The sequence below is a fragment of the Pempheris klunzingeri genome, chromosome 17, assembly GCF_042242105.1.
Source record: "Pempheris klunzingeri isolate RE-2024b chromosome 17, fPemKlu1.hap1, whole genome shotgun sequence".
In the NCBI taxonomy this organism is placed as follows: domain Eukaryota; kingdom Metazoa; phylum Chordata; class Actinopteri; order Acropomatiformes; family Pempheridae; genus Pempheris; species Pempheris klunzingeri.
This window is the reverse complement of record NC_092028.1, coordinates 22,971,911-22,991,553: the sequence shown is the minus strand read 5'-3', so window position 1 is coordinate 22,991,553 and position 19,643 is coordinate 22,971,911. Positions and strand designations below refer to the sequence as shown.

Sequence of the window (19,643 nt, the reverse complement as noted above, 5' to 3'; positions counted from 1 at the left end):
AAAGATCCTCACCAGAAGCCACTGTCACCTTCAGTCTGAGTCCTAAACTGAGCAGGCTGGCGTGTGAGTGCTCAGACAGGTTGGGGCAGCTGTCTTGGACACACCACTTGAACTAACACTGGGGGAACCCTTCAGAGCTGGGATCCCAGTCTGTGCATCTCCTGCTGGGCTTATTTTCAGCTGCGATTGGCCGCCACCAGCGGGAGGTCACACCGGTGTATGAACACCTGAGAGCAGGCTGTTTTAATTGCCCTGTTTACAGCAGCTGACCCACCAGTATGCAGGGACACCGGGTTCCCAAAATAAACACCTGTCATGGAGTCCAACTAGAATACAATCCTGCTGAATTCCTCAGTTTCTGACACACGTTTTCAAAGCAGCGCTGTCAGCATTCACCACAGCTGTTTTGTGTTTAATATATCAGATACACACAAATAAAGACAGTGCTCATCACTCAGAATTTCTTCATCCGTCTTCATGACGGGTAGCCATGATAACGGATCAGCAGCGTTATCTCTTGGAAACATCTGGGTGTGAGTCATAACTTGACCCCTGTTTGTGACTGGGAGTGTGTGTGTGTGTGTGTGTGTGGGTTTGGCAGTAGATGTCTATGTGTGAGAATGTCCACGAGTCTACGTGTGTGTTTTCATGCTCGTGCCCTCAGCACATACGTGTACAGTGACACCCCTATGGAAAATACACACAATGTTAATGAGGGCAGACCAAAGTACAATCTGATGCAAAAAAAAAAAAATCCCTGTGAGAAACAAGGCCATCATGGCTCTCCACCTGTTTGTTTCTGCATGTGTGTGTTTCTGTCTTTCAATTAGTCTAAAGTGGAATACAAAGATCATATCTCTCTCTGCAGTAGTATTTTTTTTTTTTTAGCTTCCTGTGAGTAACTGCTTGCAAATCATCCGACATATTGTCCCGTCAGACTCGTTTTATAAACCCAAAGCTCATTTGCTCTTTCATTTATCACCAAAGTACAAGTTTAATGCATTCTGACAGCGTAAAACATCATTTAAAACCTGCAGACTAAAAAAGAAGTGATGAAAAGGTTGTGGGAGCAAGTAGGACAGCAACTTATCAGTCAGATCAGGCAAAGCTGGCATGATGACCGAGACACAAAACTCCATGTGTGAACTTGAGCTGACATCTAGTGGTCATGTGTGGTCTGACTCTGAGCTGCTGCTGTACCTTTAAAATACACATTTAGCTCAAATGCACACAAATGAAAGAGTTATAGGGTTATATTGTACAAAAAAACATTCCTCTTGACTAACTAACTGATATTAACATCTCAGAAACACCCTATTTAATCCTGTATTGTCTTGTGTGTAGAATGTTTTTCTTAAAAATGAATATAAAGTGAAGTAATTTAGTGCTCTGGCATCTTTCAAGATATTTTAAGGACATCTGTTTTTTATCTTACCCTAAAACAAGGCAGCCTTTACTGTAATTAGATGTGTTTTTTTCACTCCACAGGGAGAAGTGGGAGAAATCAGAAGTCTGGAGGACTGCTTTGGGATATATTTTGCTGCAGAAATGCCTCTGATTGCTCTCGTTAGTCAGTTTATCACTTGAGCTCTTGTGTTGTTTTGCCAGATGAGTGATTTAACTCCAACCACACCCTAATACGTGTCCTCTGCACCGGCCTCTATGATTATAACAAGGTCAAATGTAAAAGGTCAAAGGGGAAACAGATGGCGGTCCATCCGAACCACAGCTCTCACATCTCTAAGCTATGTGCAGATGTGTGAGAGGGAGGGTCTGCATGTGTTTGTGTGTCTGGCACATGTTATCTGTAGACAACAGAGCACAGCAGCACTTATCAGAGGACCACACTGTGCTGGACTCAGTGAAGAAACAGCATAATCCACTTCACCGTAACCCAGTTTACCTTTGATATATGCATATATACAGAATATAATGGGTACATTAGTGTGTGGTTAACTTTGTATCAGCTGTGTTGAAGCCTGTCGGGGTGGCAGTGGGAGAATGAGACGCTCATAAATGTTATTACACCTCATGTGAGGAAGTTTATCTGTAAAATCATACAGATCACTGTGGACTATCATCGGGATAACTCTTGAATATCTGGACTACTTGAGGAATATGTTAAATTCTACTATGTATGCAATGTATAAACATGTATATGAATGTATAAACTGCCTCACCAAATCATTTTTATGTTCTTTTGTCAGTTTAATAGATACCTTTGCAGTCCCTGGACTACATCTGTACCCAGTTATCCCTGCTGATTGCATGTCCTACTTACTCTCCAATGCCATTTGCCATTGTCTTTTCTCTGCAGATATATTTCTATACTCTTATAGTATTTCAGGGGGGAACCAGTGGCAGGGAGCTTACAAACTGACAATCTGATTTGATTGAAAACACGGTAAATCCCACGCTGGCCCAGGCATTCAATCTCACATCATCACTGACACACAGCCGTCCCATAAACCCACTTCTTAATCCCAAAGCCTTTTTATTTTGTGGTCAATGTGCCACCCATTGCCACAAATCCCCCTCTGCCTCAGTCTCACCCCGCCCCCATTCCCCCTGTGTGTGCAGGGATGAGTCTGAGTTCAGGCACAGCTGGCATCATCATCATCATCATCATCATCATCATCCTCCTGTAACCTGTTCTGCTCTGGGCAAATCTGTGAATGCACTGGGCTGAACTGAGCACCTGCACAAGGTCAGTCAGACAACAGGCAGAGCCGTGCAGCCTGCAGGTCTGCTGTGTCTGTGTCATCTTCTGCGGCTCTGCTGCTGATACGGGATAACAGGACTTCCATCCTATTTTGGGGTATAGCCTGAGCTCTGCGTTCCTGGAGAGACTGACTCAACCATCTCCTCCGCACTACCGCAGTGCACTTTCGGCCAATTGGCAGCCATGAAAAGTGTGCCAAAGGAGGATAAGAGATGCAATGGGCAGAGGAGAAGAGGAATAAATCTTTAGTGCTCTGCCGATGTGATCCACAGCCCAGATGGGAAATTGTTGTCTTGGACCAGTTCCAAGTACCAACACTTGCGAAGAGAAGAATGAAGACAAGCTCATACCATTTTTAACTGGTTTGGGAAAGTGCTACTAATCTGCAGCAGGACTGTAAAAGTTTTTTTTCCTTCCTCCCCTCCAGTCTGCACTCCTGAGGAAGGGACCAATAGACTCCCACCTCCACCTGGCCTGCAAGCACTCTGCTACAGTCAAGCACATTTACAAATATGTTGAATGATACCATACAGGAGCGGCACCGTTACACGAAGGCCATGTGAATAAAACAATTTAAAGGATAAAAAAGAAGAAGTGCGCGTTCTCGGCGAAGCGCAGCATCAGCACCAGCATCCGATGCGCGTCCCCGCCCCGGTAGAGGCAGCCCGAGATCCCGGGAAGAGGAGTTGGAGCAGCGCGAGTTAAAGTTGGGCTAAAGGGGGGTGAGAGGATGCAGCAGAACAATCTACGATCTAATTAACATAACCTATGCGGGGAAACGTGTCCTAAGTGAAGGATGACTTGCAAAATACTGAGCATAAGCCTCTTATTTTTGGGTTTTCAACATTGCTCATCACGTAAGTCCTGTGAAACAGCAATTGTTCATCTATTATCAGCTGCTAGAATATTATCAAAATGATTTCAAAGTGTGTCTACATGCCGTGTCTGCATATTGTTTAGGGTCTGATCATATGCTTAAGAAAAAGTTTGCACGATGTCGTTCAGTAATGAGTGGGAATATCAGTGGAGGGCAAATGTAGCCTGGCGTCAGGATGTGTGAAGGGCAACACACGGTGCGACCAGAGCAGGCAGACTTGGAACACACCATTACCTTTTGCTGCTTGTATTTGGCTATTGTAATTTCAGATGAGCATTGTTTTGTGGGATCACACATAAAAAGTGTGGCAGCAAACCGCGGCGGTCCTGCAGAAGGCGCGCGCGGCGATCCCCACCGCGCTGAACTGTCTGCATTGCAGTGCTTTCTGTCAGCCGCAAGTTTCTGCACCGTGTGGGCTCAACTCGACTTCTATGCGAAGCACGACGCTGCCCGAGAGCATATGCTATTGTTTCTGACATAATCACCTCCAAATGGCTTTGACAGTGGGGCTCGTTGTCGCTGAGCACATTTGCAAAGTGGCGGTTGAGAGAGCAGGGCTCCGCGTCCTGACCGGGACCAGCCCACTGCAGCACTTTTTTTGGGAAGCCTGTGTTCCCACCACCTGTCCAGAAAGAACAGCATGCTGCGCACGATGAGCGCGGATTCACCTGGCAGGGAAATAATAGTTCTCAACAAGATCAATGAATGACGTGGGCTTAGTTGGGCAGAGGTGAGGCTGTGTTTGGGGCTAAAATGGTGTTGAAAAGGTGCCATCCACCCATCTTCCACTGAGCTTGTGTGCATACTGATAAGCTTTATGCGTGATGTCAGTGTCTGGGTGAGCTCAGAGGGTCTTGACTGTCAATTAACCCCATACAGTGCGCTGCATGACTCATTAGTTTTGGTATCAGTGGGATCTCTAGGCAGAAGGATGCTTCATCATGTGACCTCTGCATAGTGAAGAATGTGACATGTAGACACAGAAGAGGCAGCCACCTCTGCTGCTGATGTGTCTCTGAGGATCAAACAAGCACACAGCTAATTACTGTATCATAATGAAGCAAAAGCTGCAGCAGGTTTACAGCCTTAGTCGTGGATCCACTTCACATATTGTGGACCTCCTAGAGCTATTTCTGTATGAAAATAACATTCCCGTCAGGCATTGTGTTAGTACTTGAAAAGATAATAACAAGATGTTTATATAAGATGTCATTCTGAGGCTGTCACGTGGTGTGCAGGGAGGTGAATGGTGCCATCTCACTGTAGGAGAATTAAGAAGTGAATGAACAGGAAAGAGTGCAATTGAGTGGAAGTTTGTAAACCTCAGTGGATCCATGAATGCTAATCAGAAAGTAGGGGCCTGTGGGTTTGGCTTGGGGTAGATACTGCTGGTGCTTTATTGCAGGCTGGGCTGACTGTATATCTGCTGAGTGGAAGTGCACTATGGAGCGGAGCCAGACTAAAATGGAGATCACTGACCCAGGCTGGGTGGGGCAGAAACTCACCCTGTAAAGTGTGTTTGAATCAAGAGGATGTGATGCATTTACATAATTATCAAGTTTAGGCTTTGTGCATTCTGTCGTGGTCAGCAGCCCGAGCAGCAGGAGGCAGGCTGTTGGGTCCGTGTGAGGGGAATCGATATTTAGAGAAGGAGGAGTGTGCTGCTCTGCATGGAAGCTCGGCCGTTTGGGTCTTGAGTCTGATATGCTGCATAGTTTGTGTCCCTGGCAGTGGTCAGACACCACCCACTGTGATGCCGGCCTGGGTATGAATGATTTATTTAGAGCCCTTTAACAGACATGCTATATTTTTACTAGCCCTACGAGCTGTTCTCTGTTTGCTACGATGTTGGTTGGTTGATCTCTATTCAGGAACATACTCGCATAGAGGACTGCTGTCTGAATCCTCAGCTGTCACGCATCACAGGCCAGTGACAGCCGGAGGAGGTGCCTCTCTGCATACTGTATGTATGCATGTATGTATCCAGCAGCAATGTGTCAGCCCAGACAGACCGGCCTACACTTACAGCAGACTGATGATTCAGCAAGAGTGGTGCTAGAGCTCTGCACAGCCCCTTAATGATAAATGGAGAGAGAGGCTACTCCGCGTGCTGCAGAGAAGGAGGGGGGGTGTGCAGGATCACAGGGAGAGGGGCAAAAACCTGGTGACTGGAAGCTCTACACAGCCTTCAGGTAGACTTTAGCTACTGCAACATGACAACGCCCACTTGGAGAGAGAGAGAGAAACAGAGAGAGAGAGAGAGAGAGAGAAGTAAAAAATAACAACATGATGTTAATCCACAGTATGAGGTAATGGGATGCAGTGAGAGTGGATGATTTTCGGAGTTGGGATAGAGGTAACGGCAGAGGAGGCAAAGGAAGCGAGACGTTGAATAGGTGGGGGTGCAGTGTGCGTGACAGTCTTGCCATGAGGAGGAGCTGAGGAGCTGAGTGGCCTGGGTTAACCTGCTGTACTCTGGGACGGTGATGCTCTCCTCACTGAGAGTCAAATTCCTCTCCTTTTACCACCAATTGAGGAATTAAAACAGATCAATACACATTAAGCCGCCCGCCACCAGCAAATTAGCTTCAATTGTGCAACTGCAGCACAAGGCTTTTAAACATATATATTTTTTTAATAGCCAACTGAGCAGGGCAGCTCTTGGAATGACTCTACAGTGCAGCAATGGAGTGATGTATCGCAGATCTGTTATCGATCATTTGCAGCAGAGCAGAGATTTGTGTGTGATGGAGATGGTGAGAAAGACTCTTACAGAGGCAGAAAGTCAAGGTCACATTTCCCTGCCTCAGCACGTTTCCTCCACCTGAATGTGCAGAGTGTCCTTGCACGAAAGGTGACTGAACTCATGCTCATGTGACTAACTGATTCTTACCACATAAGGCAGAAAATGGCGTGTTCGTGCCGTGTGATGTTCCACCTATCTGTCATTTGTCCTTTACGGTAATGGGAGAGGGGCACTCTCCCTCCGTGTTCCTGCATGTTTCGCTGTGATCACACAGTCTTCTGCTCCTTGACAAAGTTATTTAATCTGAGTGTGCAGTAGCCCTCCTCACTGTGCTCCATCTGCAGCCTGCATGCTAATTCTGCAATGTCTCCTGTTTCCTGACACTGTCTACTGCCTTTTCTCCTGTGCTCCATGACCTCTGCGATTGTAAGAACAGGAATAACGAAGCCAGAACTCCTGTTTACCAGTAAACAACCCTGAACGATTTGAGAGGATTATACTGATAAAGGAGGGAGAGCTGATTGGAGCTGCTTTTGTTTACTTTATTTCTGTTTTACTTGGTCCTGCACACACTCAGATTAAAACATTCTAACTTCATATTCAGACAGAAACCAATCCATGTGTATGTTAACCTATCTATATTAAATCTCTTGGGAGTATTAAAGAGAAATACTTTGGCACCAAAATGAAACAGTGCTTCTCTTGCAGCTCGAGGTGAGACTCGTTTAAGACACAAGCAAGATTAGGTAGAATTACGGTCGGTGTTAATAGCCGTGGACCGAGGAGCGAGCTTGAGCAGATGGGTGGTGGACCTATCAGTGTCATAACCACATGCAGGAAAGCAACTCAGTGCGACAAAGCACAACAGTCTCAGTTTGATTTGGACTTTGTGGCCTAGGAGCCTGCAGGACACACACACACACACACACACACACACACACACACACACACACACACACACACACACACACACACACACACACAAGACATTCACGTGACGCAACATTTTTATTCTGCCTCAGCAAGAATGAACATCACAAGACTAGATCCACTTTTGCACTCTTCTGAAATAGGAAGCAGACGTTGTGTAACTGCACGACACCGACCGTGGTTTATCTCAGAGGGAGTGCTCATAATCAGTAGATGTTAGTTTCATGTTTTACTGCACGTCCCACCCAGCCTGTGAAGAAACCAGGATGCAAAGATGATGCGGAGGAGAGCAGATGTCAGGACAGTTAGATTTATAGGTCTCGGTCCACTACCTTAGAAAGAGGCTTTACTGTTGAATATGAATCTGTGTCTTTGCCAACAAGGAGACTAAATGTGTTTGTGCTATGCTTTGAATTTAATTGGATAGATCTGACTAAATTCATATTGTATGTCTGATGGAGCATGCAGCAGCCTCTAATTAAGCTCCAAATAGTCTTTTCTTATCAAGCTGTGCAGCTGTGCCGGTCTTTGTGCATCACTCTGAAAGCAATGTGTGCGTGCTACATGGAGAACAGTCCTTTTTAATAACTCCTCACCTTGGTGTCTCCTTTATTCTTACCGCAGGAGAATGTGTTGATCCACTGGTCTCCAGCCTCTATGCCTCCTCCTTCCTGGCCTCCTCCAGATACAACTTTCTCTACTCTGCCAATTTTGCCAAATTATACGGTAAGATCCCATTTGTTGTGATGAGTTCATCCACCATTCACCTTACAAATGGCAGCCGTTTTAACTTAGCGCAGCAGGAAAAGCACAAATGGAACTAATGACATTATTAATGACTGTGGTAGATTACATTTATGCGTTCTAAGGGTCAACATGCCTATTGTGACAAAAGGGCTATTCCAACTAAAACTAAATGACAGATGCAGGCCTACAGTATAAATAACTGGCTACAAATAGCTAAATAGCTAAAATATGACTGAAATATAAACTGCCATAAGTTACAGGTTCAGCTTGTCATGCAGACAGAGGTACAGGATGATCTTCAGTTATTCTAGTAATAAAGAAGAACAGTGCAAACAGAGGCAGGTATAAACCCAGATTTGGGTGCAAAAGCTCAGGAACCACTGGAACAGACACCAACTATGAACAAAGACGAACTGACGAGGAGTGAAGGATCTGAGCTGGTGTGAGAAGTGACGGACTGACTGAGGTGAAGACAGTTACAGAGCAGGAAGTACCAGAAAAAAGAAGAGACAAGATTACTACAAAATAAAGTCAACTAGTCCTTGGAAAGTCTTTAGAGTCTGTTACTGACACACTAATAAGACGGACGACATGATGTCACATTTGGTTTGGTCATGATTTCATCCGTGTCAAACTGGATCTGTCACCCCTAATCAAACACTCCTCTTCCTCCCCCCCTCAGGCAGCAGTGGCTGGTCCCCATCACCCAGGGACAGGCAGCCATGGCTGCAGGTAGACTTGGGCAGGAAGTATCGACTGGTGGCCATCGCCACCCAGGGGACCTTCAACTCATATGACTGGGTCACCAAGTACACCCTACTCTACGGAGACCGACCGGACTCCTGGACGCCGTACATTATGAATGGAGGAAACTCTGTAGGTGTCACTCATCCAGGATGGTTTGGGGGGGGGGGTGGGGACCACGGCAGGGACCGGGATGAGGCGAGGATTAACTAGTCAAATGTAATCTTTACAGCCGATTCTCCAGTCAGCGGGTGTTCCATTATCTTCATTGTCAGTGGCGCTGAAACAAACACAGCACAGCATATGATCTCTCTCAACACTGACAAAGCTAATCTCATCATCAGTTCATCTGCAGTCTCTTAATAAGGCATTAACACCATTACAGTGAATGAATAACTCTCTAACCTCTTTCCCGCTTGCATCTGTTTGCAGACGCTGCCTGCGAACTGGAATTATTATCAGGTGAAGAGGAATGTCTTCCATTACGCCTTTACTGCTAAACACATCCGTCTGCTGCCTCTGGCGTGGAACACAGAGGATGGAGGGAAGATCGGTGTGAGGCTGGAGCTGTTTGGCTGCTCTTATGGTAAAAATGACTGATGGACGCCACGCAGGGATTTACTGCCTCTGATTCAAGTCCAGGGACATTCTACAATCCCAGCGCTTAATCGTGTTTGATAATATGCCACAAAATCTAAGTGCCAAATATTCTGCAAGACGTTGCCAGTTAATAAACGAATAAGCTCAGCAACACCTGATTCATACGCAGGAACGTCACACACTAGCTAAATGTCAACATGTGTGGAGCTCCAGGAAATGTGCCATGTGGTATTTTCTCATAATATCCCTAAAACTTTAATAAACGCTCCATAAAAACATGTGACCTAATATGCACATCACATAAGATTATTATTGTGTTTGTAAAGTAATCATCTGTAGTGATTTTGGAAACAGTGAATCCATCTTTAAAATGTTCTCTGCAGATTCCTACGTGCTACAGTACAACGGAGATGACTCGGTGATCTACATGTACCCAGAGAAGAGGTCCCGTTCCCTACATGACCACATTGCCATAAACTTCAAGACGTTGGAGCAGGATGGTCTGCTGTTACACAGTGAGGGGATTCAAGGTGACCTCTTCACTCTGGAGCTCAAGAGAGGCCGTCTTTACCTGCACATCAGCCTAGGTACAGCCCACGACACAGCTTTTCTCTCACTTCCACATTGCAAAGAGCTGATCTGAGCATTTGTTTTTATTGCTGCTTCCTCTTTTTCGTTCTTCAGGCAGCAGTGTGATACACAAAGTCGATGGACGAACCACACTGACTGCCGGCAGCCTTCTTGATAATCTACACTGGCACTATGTCACCATCAAACGCTCTGGTCGACAGGTGAACTTCACAGTGGACAGTCAGACAGTGACAGCCGTCTGTAAAGGAGAGTTTACTCACCTGGATCTGGATAATCAGGTACATAACAGGACGTATCTATGAGTCTGTAGTTACAGTCAGTAGGTAGCCTACTGTTTGTATTTCTTTACAATGTGAATCCGTTTTCTGGTTAACGGCTGCGACTGAGTGCCTCATCGTTGTCTCCTAGTTATATGTAGGAGGTGTCATCGAGCAAAATCTACCGCATCTGCCCACCACACCAAATTTCCAGGGCTGCCTGGAAAATGTCTTCATCAATGGGATCAACATCATTGACAAGGCTCAGAGAGAAGAATCTGACATCCGCATCCCACGAAAAGTAGAGTTTTATATAAAGCATTATCCAGTGTTTCCAGGAATAATATCATGTCTGTTCCTCACTCACAATAAAATAACAGTAGAAGTAGAAATGTTTTTACTGTAACTAACTGAATTCTCTTCCTTCCCCTCAGAAAAAGATGCATTATGCCTGCAGGGATATTCTGCTCAAACCAATGACCTTTGCCGGGCCCAACAACTACCTGCAGGTCCCGGGCTTCTTCAGGAGGCCTCGTATGTTTGTCAAGTTTAAGTTCCGCTCATGGGACTACACGGGCCTGCTGATGTTCACGCGATTCGCTGATGACCTGGGAGCCCTTGAGCTGGGTCTAAGTGAGGGACAGATCAACGTCACTATATTCCAGCCTGGCAAGAAGAAACTCCAGTTTGCTGCAGGTGGGCTCATGCAATTATTGGTCTTGTCAGATAAAACAGAAAATAAGATTCATAAAATAATTCTTCTTTAACACTAAAACACCCTGAGATGCCTCTGTTTTGATCTGACTGATTTGATAAGGCTGTGAAAAGGTTTTAAACATTTCTTACACTTGTTAGCTGGACATGCTAACATTTGCAGCTCACATTAGCGCAGACACACTGTGACTGTGGTTTTAGTTTTGCACCCACTATAGCCACTAAACTAACTATGTTCCAGCAGGTGTACAAATCCAGTCAGTCCCGTGTGAGGGTGGGCTTTAGTGGATTCTGTATGAATGCCGTGCATTAGGCAAGCAGTCTCTGTACTGAGTGCGTAGAAACATTGCATGAGGCATTTCTCCAATCTCCAGGATACAGGCTCAATGATGGTTACTGGCATACGGTGGATTTGGCCGCCAGAGACAACCTGCTGACCCTCACCATCGACGAGGAGGAGGGCTCGCCACTAAAGATCACCAACCCTTTCACAATTCGCACTGGAGACCGCTACTTTTTTGGAGGTGAGGTGATGACTTGAAGCAAATTTTGAAACTTCTGCTGAAATCAACAAATCTTCACTGTTCATTTCCTACATTTGCTCTCCTGCACCCAGGTTGTCCAAAAACCAACAACACAATAAGGAAGTGTGAGACCAAGCTGAACCGCTTCCACGGTTGCATGCAGCATATCTTCATAGACAACGAACAGCTCGATATCGACATTATTCTGCAACGACAGTGGGGGCGCTATGCCGAGCTGCTGCTGGGCACATGTGGTATCACTGACAGGTATGAGATATCACCTGATCTACAATATGTGGCATAAAGCATGTATGACTGATTTTATGAATCGCTGCAGAAAGAAACAGACAAATATGACACTCAAATATGTCACTGAAGGCCAGTAAAGTATCTTATCATCTGGATTTTATGTTGTCACAGTAATGTAATCTCATTTAAGATGTTTGCGAAGCGTTTGGCGCTGACTTATGAACGTATAAAGCGAGACATCACTTCTTCGGAGCTGGTGCATTCATCACCTCATGTTAAGTTTCACCTCATTAAACCTTATCTAAAGGCTCTCAACAAGAAACAATAACACAGGAAAAATGAAAAAACATGACACACTTACATCAGCTTCACATCTGTAACGTCGAAATGCTCAGTACAGGAATATCTTGTGTTTCCAGATGTACTCCAAATCCATGTGAGCATGAAGGCAGATGCATCCAGTCGTGGGATGACTTTATCTGTCTGTGTGAGAACACAGGCTATAAAGGAGAAGTGTGTCACATGTGTAAGTGCTGGCTGGTAGTCTTATCAAGTCTTTACAATTAATCACACTTGACTTTCCCATATTTCTCCCTAATAATAACAAATTGATCTTCTGGCGTCTCGAACAGCGGTTCATAAAGAGTCGTGCGAGGCCTACAGACTCAGTGGCAAGTATTGGTCTGGAAACTACACCATCGATCCTGATCTCAGCGGACCGCTGAAACCATTTGAAGTGTACTGCAAAATGAAGTGTGAGTAATGACTGTCACTAACAACACACAGTTTCATCAGCAGTGTGTTCTTTTACTTGGATGATTCACTTTGGGTTGTTATGAAAAGTTGGAAAGCGAAAAGTCAGGTCATGATGTTCCTGTAATGAGAAATGTGAACTGAAATTTCATGGGAAATAAAAAGGTTTATAAAAGAAGATAGATCCAGCTGTGTGTGTGTGTGTGTGTGTGTGTGTGTGTGTGTGTGTGTGTGTGTGTGTGTGTGTGTGTGTGTGTGTGTGTGTGTGTGTGTGTACATTACATTATTGCTCCCTCCAACTGTTAACACTGAATCACTATGATCTATATCTGTCATGTGGGTTCACAGCGTATAAAGCTTGGACAGTGATTTTGCACGACCGTGTGGACGCTACCAAAGTGAGTGGGAGTTCAATAGACCGGCCGTATATAGGAGATGTCAACTACTGGAACGCCTCCTGGGATGAAGTCACCGCTCTAGCCAACACGTCCATGTACTGCGAGCAGTGGATCGACTACTCCTGCTACAAGTCCCGTCTCCTCAACACCCCCAGTGAGTGGGATTAGACGGTTTATAAATCTGGTGGTGCGCTCATGGAAACTAGACAGACTAACAAACTAATTATTTCATATCAAAATAGATGGAAGACCGTTTGGTTACTGGATCGGTCGAGACAACGTGAGTCACTATTACTGGGGTGGAACGTTCAGAGAGGTCCAAAAGTGCGGCTGCGCTATCAACCAAACCTGCACCGACCCCAAGTTTCTGTGCAACTGTGATGCTGACTATCGACAGTGGTGAGAGGAGGATGAGGAGAGGAGGAGCAGGGGCAGCTTTTATCTGTGACACCAACAATGAGGCTTTAACATCACCACTGTGGCGTTTCAGGTACTCGGATAAGGGCTACTTGGACTTCAGAGACCATCTGCCCGTGAGGAAGGTGGTAGTCGGGGACACCAACAGGACCGGCTCAGAGGCACACTTCACTGTTGGGCCCCTCCGCTGCCATGGCGACAGTGAGCAGTATTATGGGTTGTGGTCAAGCAGTGATACTCAGTTTTACTGAAGGGTTAATTTAAAATATCTATTTCAATGTCTTGTATAGGAAACATCTGGAACACCATAGCCTTCACCAAGCCCACCTACATAACCTTCCCCACCTTCAGGCCTGGCTCCAGCGCTGACATCTCCTTCCACTTTAAAACCTATCGAGACCACGGCGTCTTCTTGGAAAACTCGGATGACCAACTTCGAAACTTCATACGTATAGAGATGAATAGTGAGTCGACCAGGGAGACGTTCTGCTCATTCAGCTGGAAGACTTACTGCACGTTTTCTTATGTTCCTTTTCTGTGTCTTCTCTCCTCTTCCAGCCACCCATAACCTCCTTTTTATATTCATGGTTGGTGATGGCATCATTAATGTGACTCTACGCTCCCCAGTGCCACTCAACGACAATGAGTGGCACTTTGTTCAGGCAGAGATTAATGTAAAACTGGCCCGAATCAAGGTTGATTACCAGCCTTGGGCTGTCACACGCTTTCCAGGTCAGACCTTCGTCACCATGAAGTTTACACATCCCATATTAGTAGGTATGTTGCCCGAGGTTAGTTTAAAACTGGCATCACATACAGTACATTTAATGTGTCTCTCTAAACTTTGAGTGAAGACGAATAATCACTGATAAACTCATTTTTTGTCTTAGGTGCAGCCAACCGCACCCTGAGGCCTTTCTTGGGGTGTCTTCGAGGGCTGCGGATGAACGGCGTTCCTGTTGATCTAGAGTCCAAAGTGAATGAAGAGCAGGGTATAAGGAGGAACTGCACTGGACAGTGTCTTAATGCTACCATACCATGTCGAAACAGCGGCCAGTGTATGGAGGGCTATGCCTCGTACACGTGTGACTGTAACAACACAGCTTTTGATGGTTTCTACTGCCATAAAGGTGAGTTAGTGCGCCTTTCTTCTCCTTCACACACGACCTGACTACTAACAGATATATCTAATTCCACAATGTTCTTTTGTCTAAGACATCGGAGCCTACTTTGAGATCGGCTCGTGGCTCAGATACAACATACGAAAGAAGCCGATATCAGACGAGGCAGCGTGGGCCAACTGGATCGACCCGCATTATGACAACTTCAGCCTGGGCTACAACGACACAGCAGATGACGTAGAGTTCAGTTTCAGCACCGTTCACACGCCGGCTGTGCTGCTCTACATCAGCTCCTTTGTCCAGGACTACATCGCTGTTATCCTGAAGACTGACGGTGAGAGAAGCTCAGACACACTTTGTCTGTGAAGGTCTGAAAACAGATTCAGTGGATTCACAGATCAGACACTCCAGAAATGAGCCCAGGAGTTGATGTGATGCAGTATTATTTCCTGTCTCCTCACAGGCAGCGTAGATCTGAGGTATAAACTGGGGCTCATAACGCACAAGTACCAGCTGACTCACCGAAACCTGGCAGACGGATACCCCCACTATATCAACATCACCAGACACAACCGAACCATCAAAACACAGGTTCGTGCTCTCATTGCTGTCAGTGTGAACACTCTGATCTGTGGCTTGTCTTATTTTCAGTGAAATAATGGACTGCTGTGCACCCAACTAACAAACAAACAAAGTAGAGCCTCATTTTCTTGAAAATTACAAGAAAACATCCATGAATGAGCTTATTTGCTTAATTGCCCAATTACAGATAGTTAGAGTTAGATAAGATCGATCGCTGGAGCCAGTTAGACTAGAAACAATAGGAAATAACTAATGTGGAAAAAAGAAATGCACCTACCAGGACGTGGAAGCCCACCAGGTTGTTCTTGTTGTTTCCAGCCTTGGATCATTCTCCCTCCTGCAAAGAAAGAGGAGTTTAACTTAATTCTGCCCACAGGTGGATTACATGGAGCCGATAGTGGAAAAGATAACCTTAGTGGAAGACGCCAGATTTGATTCCCCAAAGTCGATGTTCATGGGCAGAGTGATGGGTAAATATCGAACTTACTACTTACTGAGAACATGTAGCCTAATGTATTATTTGTGCTGCCAGTGTCACTAACACACTCTCTCTCTCTCTCTCTCTGCTCTCTCAGAGGTTGGTGACATCGACTATGAGATCCAGAGGCACAACGCTCCAGGCTTCATAGGCTGCATATCTGGGGTGAGATACAACGTTTACGCCCCTTTAAAGGCCTTCTTCCGTCCTAATGAAACAGACCCTCCGGTAACGACACAAGGTTACGTCTCCGAGTCCAACTGTGGCGCCTTCCCTCCTGTTCTGGGTTATGTGCCGTGGGAGGTAGACCCGTGGTTTACCAGCATAGGTGAGCTTATATGTCCCATAATGCATCGGTACGAAAGGAGAATTATTTTGTATTCATCCACTTATTGGTGCACTTCTGTCTTTCAGAGTATTTTTATATCCATGATGACCTAGGTCTGTTTTGGATAACAGGTAAGATTATTTTTTTTCCTATACTTTAATAATCCCTGATGAGACGTTGCCTAAAACTAAAACTAAGCCTAGCAATTAATTTTGAAGCGCTGCCTCTCTGCCTCACTTGTGTTTTACTCACTATTCCCCTCCTGTCCCAGATGACACAAATCAGCTGTTTGAAATTCTCTTTCCTTTTTTCCTAAAATCCTCTAATCCTAAATTAGAGCAGGGTTGTCAGATTCCAGCGTGGGCTTTTGAGTGTTCATTTAAGCGTCTGACCGCAGGCTCAAATTTATTACATGCCGGAAAAAACATGCTTACAAAACAGGCATTTCTGATGCATTATTATCATGCTGAAAACTCTATTTGATTCCATTTAGTTGAGGTCAGATTATCCTTTAATCTACTTGACTATATGAGCGAAATGAATAAAATAGATCTATTTGTCTCTGCAAGAAACGTATAAAGTAATATTAGAAAGTCTGCTATGTACTTCTGAATTTGTTATACAATACTTATCAATACTTATAGATCATTTACAATGAGTACAAGAACTGTATCAGTATGTTTAGCCTCTACTCCCTGTTCACCATTAAAGTAATTCAGAAAACAACAGAACAATCATGTACAGGCAGAGAGACATATTTTAATAGGCATGCTGCCATTAAAAAAATAATTTGATTTGACAGTCAACAATGCAGTAAAGACATATTTTGATCTAATTAAATTTAAGAATGTTTATGCTGTTAGACGGTTGGTGAGATCATTAAATCATCGTTTTGATTGGAAACAATGAACAACAACATCTGTCATAAACACATTAAAACAGCAGCCTGAAACATGACCAGTGTGTCCTTCTAAAAATATATCTGTGGATTTATGAAAACACATAAATATTTAATAGACTTCTTCTCGTCTTTAATCCCCACGATAACTCTTCATCTTATCACAAGAGGACACGATGAGTGTCGAGGCCAGATCAGCGGTTCGCAGCACGGTATTACAGAGGACGAGAAAATTAGAGCAGGTCCCCCCGATGAGCAGGAGAGGCTGGAGTCTCAGGATTAAACCGCAGCACAGAGACTCTCTGCTCCATCCCTGTCTGAGACCTTTACCGGATCAGCTATATTTAGGCTGCACCGGCCCAGCTGACTGCTCATCATTGATAGATGCTTCAGCTTAATAGATCATTCAGATTCAGACGTATTATGCTAATGCAGGACATCAGCGTGTCATTAAAGATTGGTGCGCCACTCAGGCGTCCCAACAATGCCCCCCCCTGGTTATCAGACATCATCCCTGTCTGATATACTGCTCAGGGTAAAATGGTTACGACTGAGAAATGACACCATTTGTTTTAGTTATTGTAGTTAAAACCAAAGCTTCTGGCACGTCCACGCTGAACACATTTACTTTTCCTTCATTTGTTCTTCGCTGCCCTGAGCTCTCTGTTAGGTGCACTATATCTGTTCAACAGCATCGATCCCTTCTCCATACCAGTTTATCGAGGATATGACCCTGAGGGGGCCGAGGAGGCAGGAGAAAGGCTGGGAAACACTGTGGACAGTCCATTACACAGCGAACACACTGACTGACAAACAAACACACACCTCCAGGCCATTTAATGTCTCCAGTTCACCTGAGCTGCGTGTCTTTGGACTGTGACAGGAAACCAAAGCAGACTCAGGGGGATTATTAAAACTACACTCACAAAAGGACAACAGCTGGGACCACTGAACAGTGACTCTGTACGATGTAAAAAACCTTTTTGGATTCTGACTTTAATATAATATAATATGGGCTGAGAAATATCTCTAGGATCAGCAGCATGTCTCATGTCCTGAGAGCCTTCTGTAGATCTGGGGAGACACTAATCTCGTATTCTGACACTTTACCTCACATTATGTTTCTTCTAATTAGATATTTTCTATAAATGAATCACACAAACAATATTTTCTTCTAGTTTTACTGCTTTTCCTCTCTTGTTGCTTTGAATCTTCTCCTACTTTTCTTCCTGTCCTTATATATATATATATATTGATACACGCTTCACTTTGAACTTCATTTGCATGACAAGATGCTACACAACGTAGACTTGAATGAGAACAACAGACAAAAGAGAAAAACAACAGTACTCGGCACACAGTACAGGTCTGTGCCGGTGATTCTGGGATATGAAATGCATAAACAAACTACATGCAAAGCTCATAGCATCAAAGATGATGCAAGTTTGCTGAATTTAGCCACAGTGACTTCTCTATGTTATCTTATTGTCATAATAGATAATATCAGCCCTGAGCTGACTGATATGATGCTAATACTATAGCATTAAACGGTCAAACAGTGCCTTCCCCTCATCAGTATTTCTAGGAGCTCCTCTTTCCTCATTGTGCCGCAGATTAACTGTCACTGTGCTATTTTTATCCTGTAGTCATTGTCATCCTGGCGCTGGTGCTGCTCTTTGGAGGCCTGTACAGCATCTACGTGTACGCGTATCAGCAGAAGGGCAGCTACCGCACCAACGAACCCAAGAACCTGGAGTCCCCCAGCAGCGCCAGGCCGCTGACCGAGACCCTGAGGAGGGAAAAAAAGAATCTTCCAGAAATTGAAGAGGAGTTCAGGAGCGACTAGCGTCACAGGACCTTTGGGGCAGTGGGTGGGGTCAGACTGGGGGCTGGGAAGAGGGAACTAGCACTTACAACAACCACAGATACCTGTATTAATTTTTCTAATTCCTTGGTTCTCTTTTCTCATAGTTTGGTTGGTGTTTTTTTCCCCGGTTGAGTGGGATCTGATGCCTGGTGCTCTACATAGTACGTATTTTGGTCAGGGTTAAAAGTTCACATCAAGCCCCATGTTGCGTGAGGAGCCAACAAGTCTCACACTGTAATGCAGGGTGTAATAATGAAGTGCCTCATCTGAGCAAGCTTGATCTGAACTATAAAAGCTTATTCAGATAGGGTTTAGATTAGACGCTGTTGGGACAGGATTTTAAGGGATGTTTCATTACAGTTTGAACATCAGTTTCAAATATTTCTATTGATTTTTCTTTTCTTGAGGCATTTTTGAGACCGACTAAAGCTACAAATATCTTACTGTATAGATCTATTGCCATCCCAAACATACCTTTTGACGACAATCTCTCATTGAGCCATTTTTGACATCGTAGCTCATAGTGGGTTTGAGCAGTGAGCTTATCTGAGAACCAGTGAACTAAGCCAGTGCAACAACAATCCAGATCACAGAAAAAAAACAAAACACTGGTGTTCATGAATAAACCGAAGAGAGAACACACTGACAAGCATGGAGCTTTGTGATGTTAAGCTTTGAGATGATACATATAAAGATTGTAAAAGGTATATACGCTTATATTTGATGTATTGCAGCCTATATCAGTACATTACCTAGACAGAACGGCGCGTGTAAGCGGTTCAGAGTTGCCAATAGTGTCAGTAGATAGCAGCTTTGCCGATCACAGTATGCTCAGACTCCCAACACATTCTCAACTGTGGGGCTTCGGAAACAAGAGTACGATGATGCCGACCTCAAAGTGTGAGAGCTGACGGACTGCTGGTGTGCTGCAGAATCAGAACTAAAGTTGAGGGGATGACCTAAATATCCAAGCCCTCACTCCTTCTGTCTTACTTCTGGTTGCTCATGTTACGGTCAAGCTGCCAACAGCTCGGTGCTACAGAGTGTTTGACTCGGCGAGACATCTCTGACGACGGTTTTACAAAAGAATCAGTCTTCTC

At 44.7% G+C, this 19,643-nt stretch overlaps 1 protein-coding gene across 1 annotated transcript; it reads left to right on the top strand.

Moving 5' to 3' along the window:
- The first annotated feature begins 3,518 nt into the window (after window positions 1–3,518).
- cntnap1 (contactin associated protein 1) lies at window positions 3,519–18,522 on the top strand. Its single transcript, XM_070848026.1, has 24 exons — window positions 3,519–3,579; window positions 7,900–8,001; window positions 8,705–8,898; window positions 9,199–9,352; window positions 9,750–9,953; window positions 10,051–10,235; window positions 10,366–10,515; window positions 10,649–10,910; window positions 11,303–11,452; window positions 11,545–11,719; window positions 12,121–12,227; window positions 12,334–12,456; window positions 12,803–13,006; window positions 13,095–13,251; window positions 13,343–13,470; window positions 13,560–13,733; window positions 13,828–14,046; window positions 14,160–14,399; window positions 14,485–14,724; window positions 14,854–14,981; window positions 15,349–15,442; window positions 15,548–15,778; window positions 15,865–15,909; window positions 18,323–18,522. Exons 1-24 carry the CDS (start codon window positions 3,519–3,521, stop codon window positions 18,520–18,522), a joined length of 3,927 nt encoding a protein of 1,308 aa, XP_070704127.1.
- Window positions 18,523–19,643: the final 1,121 nt, after the last annotated feature.

What these genes read in the sequence shown, in the direction of transcription:
- cntnap1 (XM_070848026.1), top strand. Translation starts at nt 3,519, where the DNA reads ATGACTTGCAAAATACTGAGCATAAGCCTCTTATTTTTGGGTTTTCAA. An exon ending in GAAACTCCAGTTTGCTGCAG is followed by an intron (nt 10,911 to 11,302) that starts GTGGGCTCATGC and finishes TCCAATCTCCAG; the next exon opens with GATACAGGCTCAATGATGGT. An exon ending in AGGTCTGTTTTGGATAACAG is followed by an intron (nt 15,910 to 18,322) that starts GTAAGATTATTT and finishes TTTATCCTGTAG; the next exon opens with TCATTGTCATCCTGGCGCTG.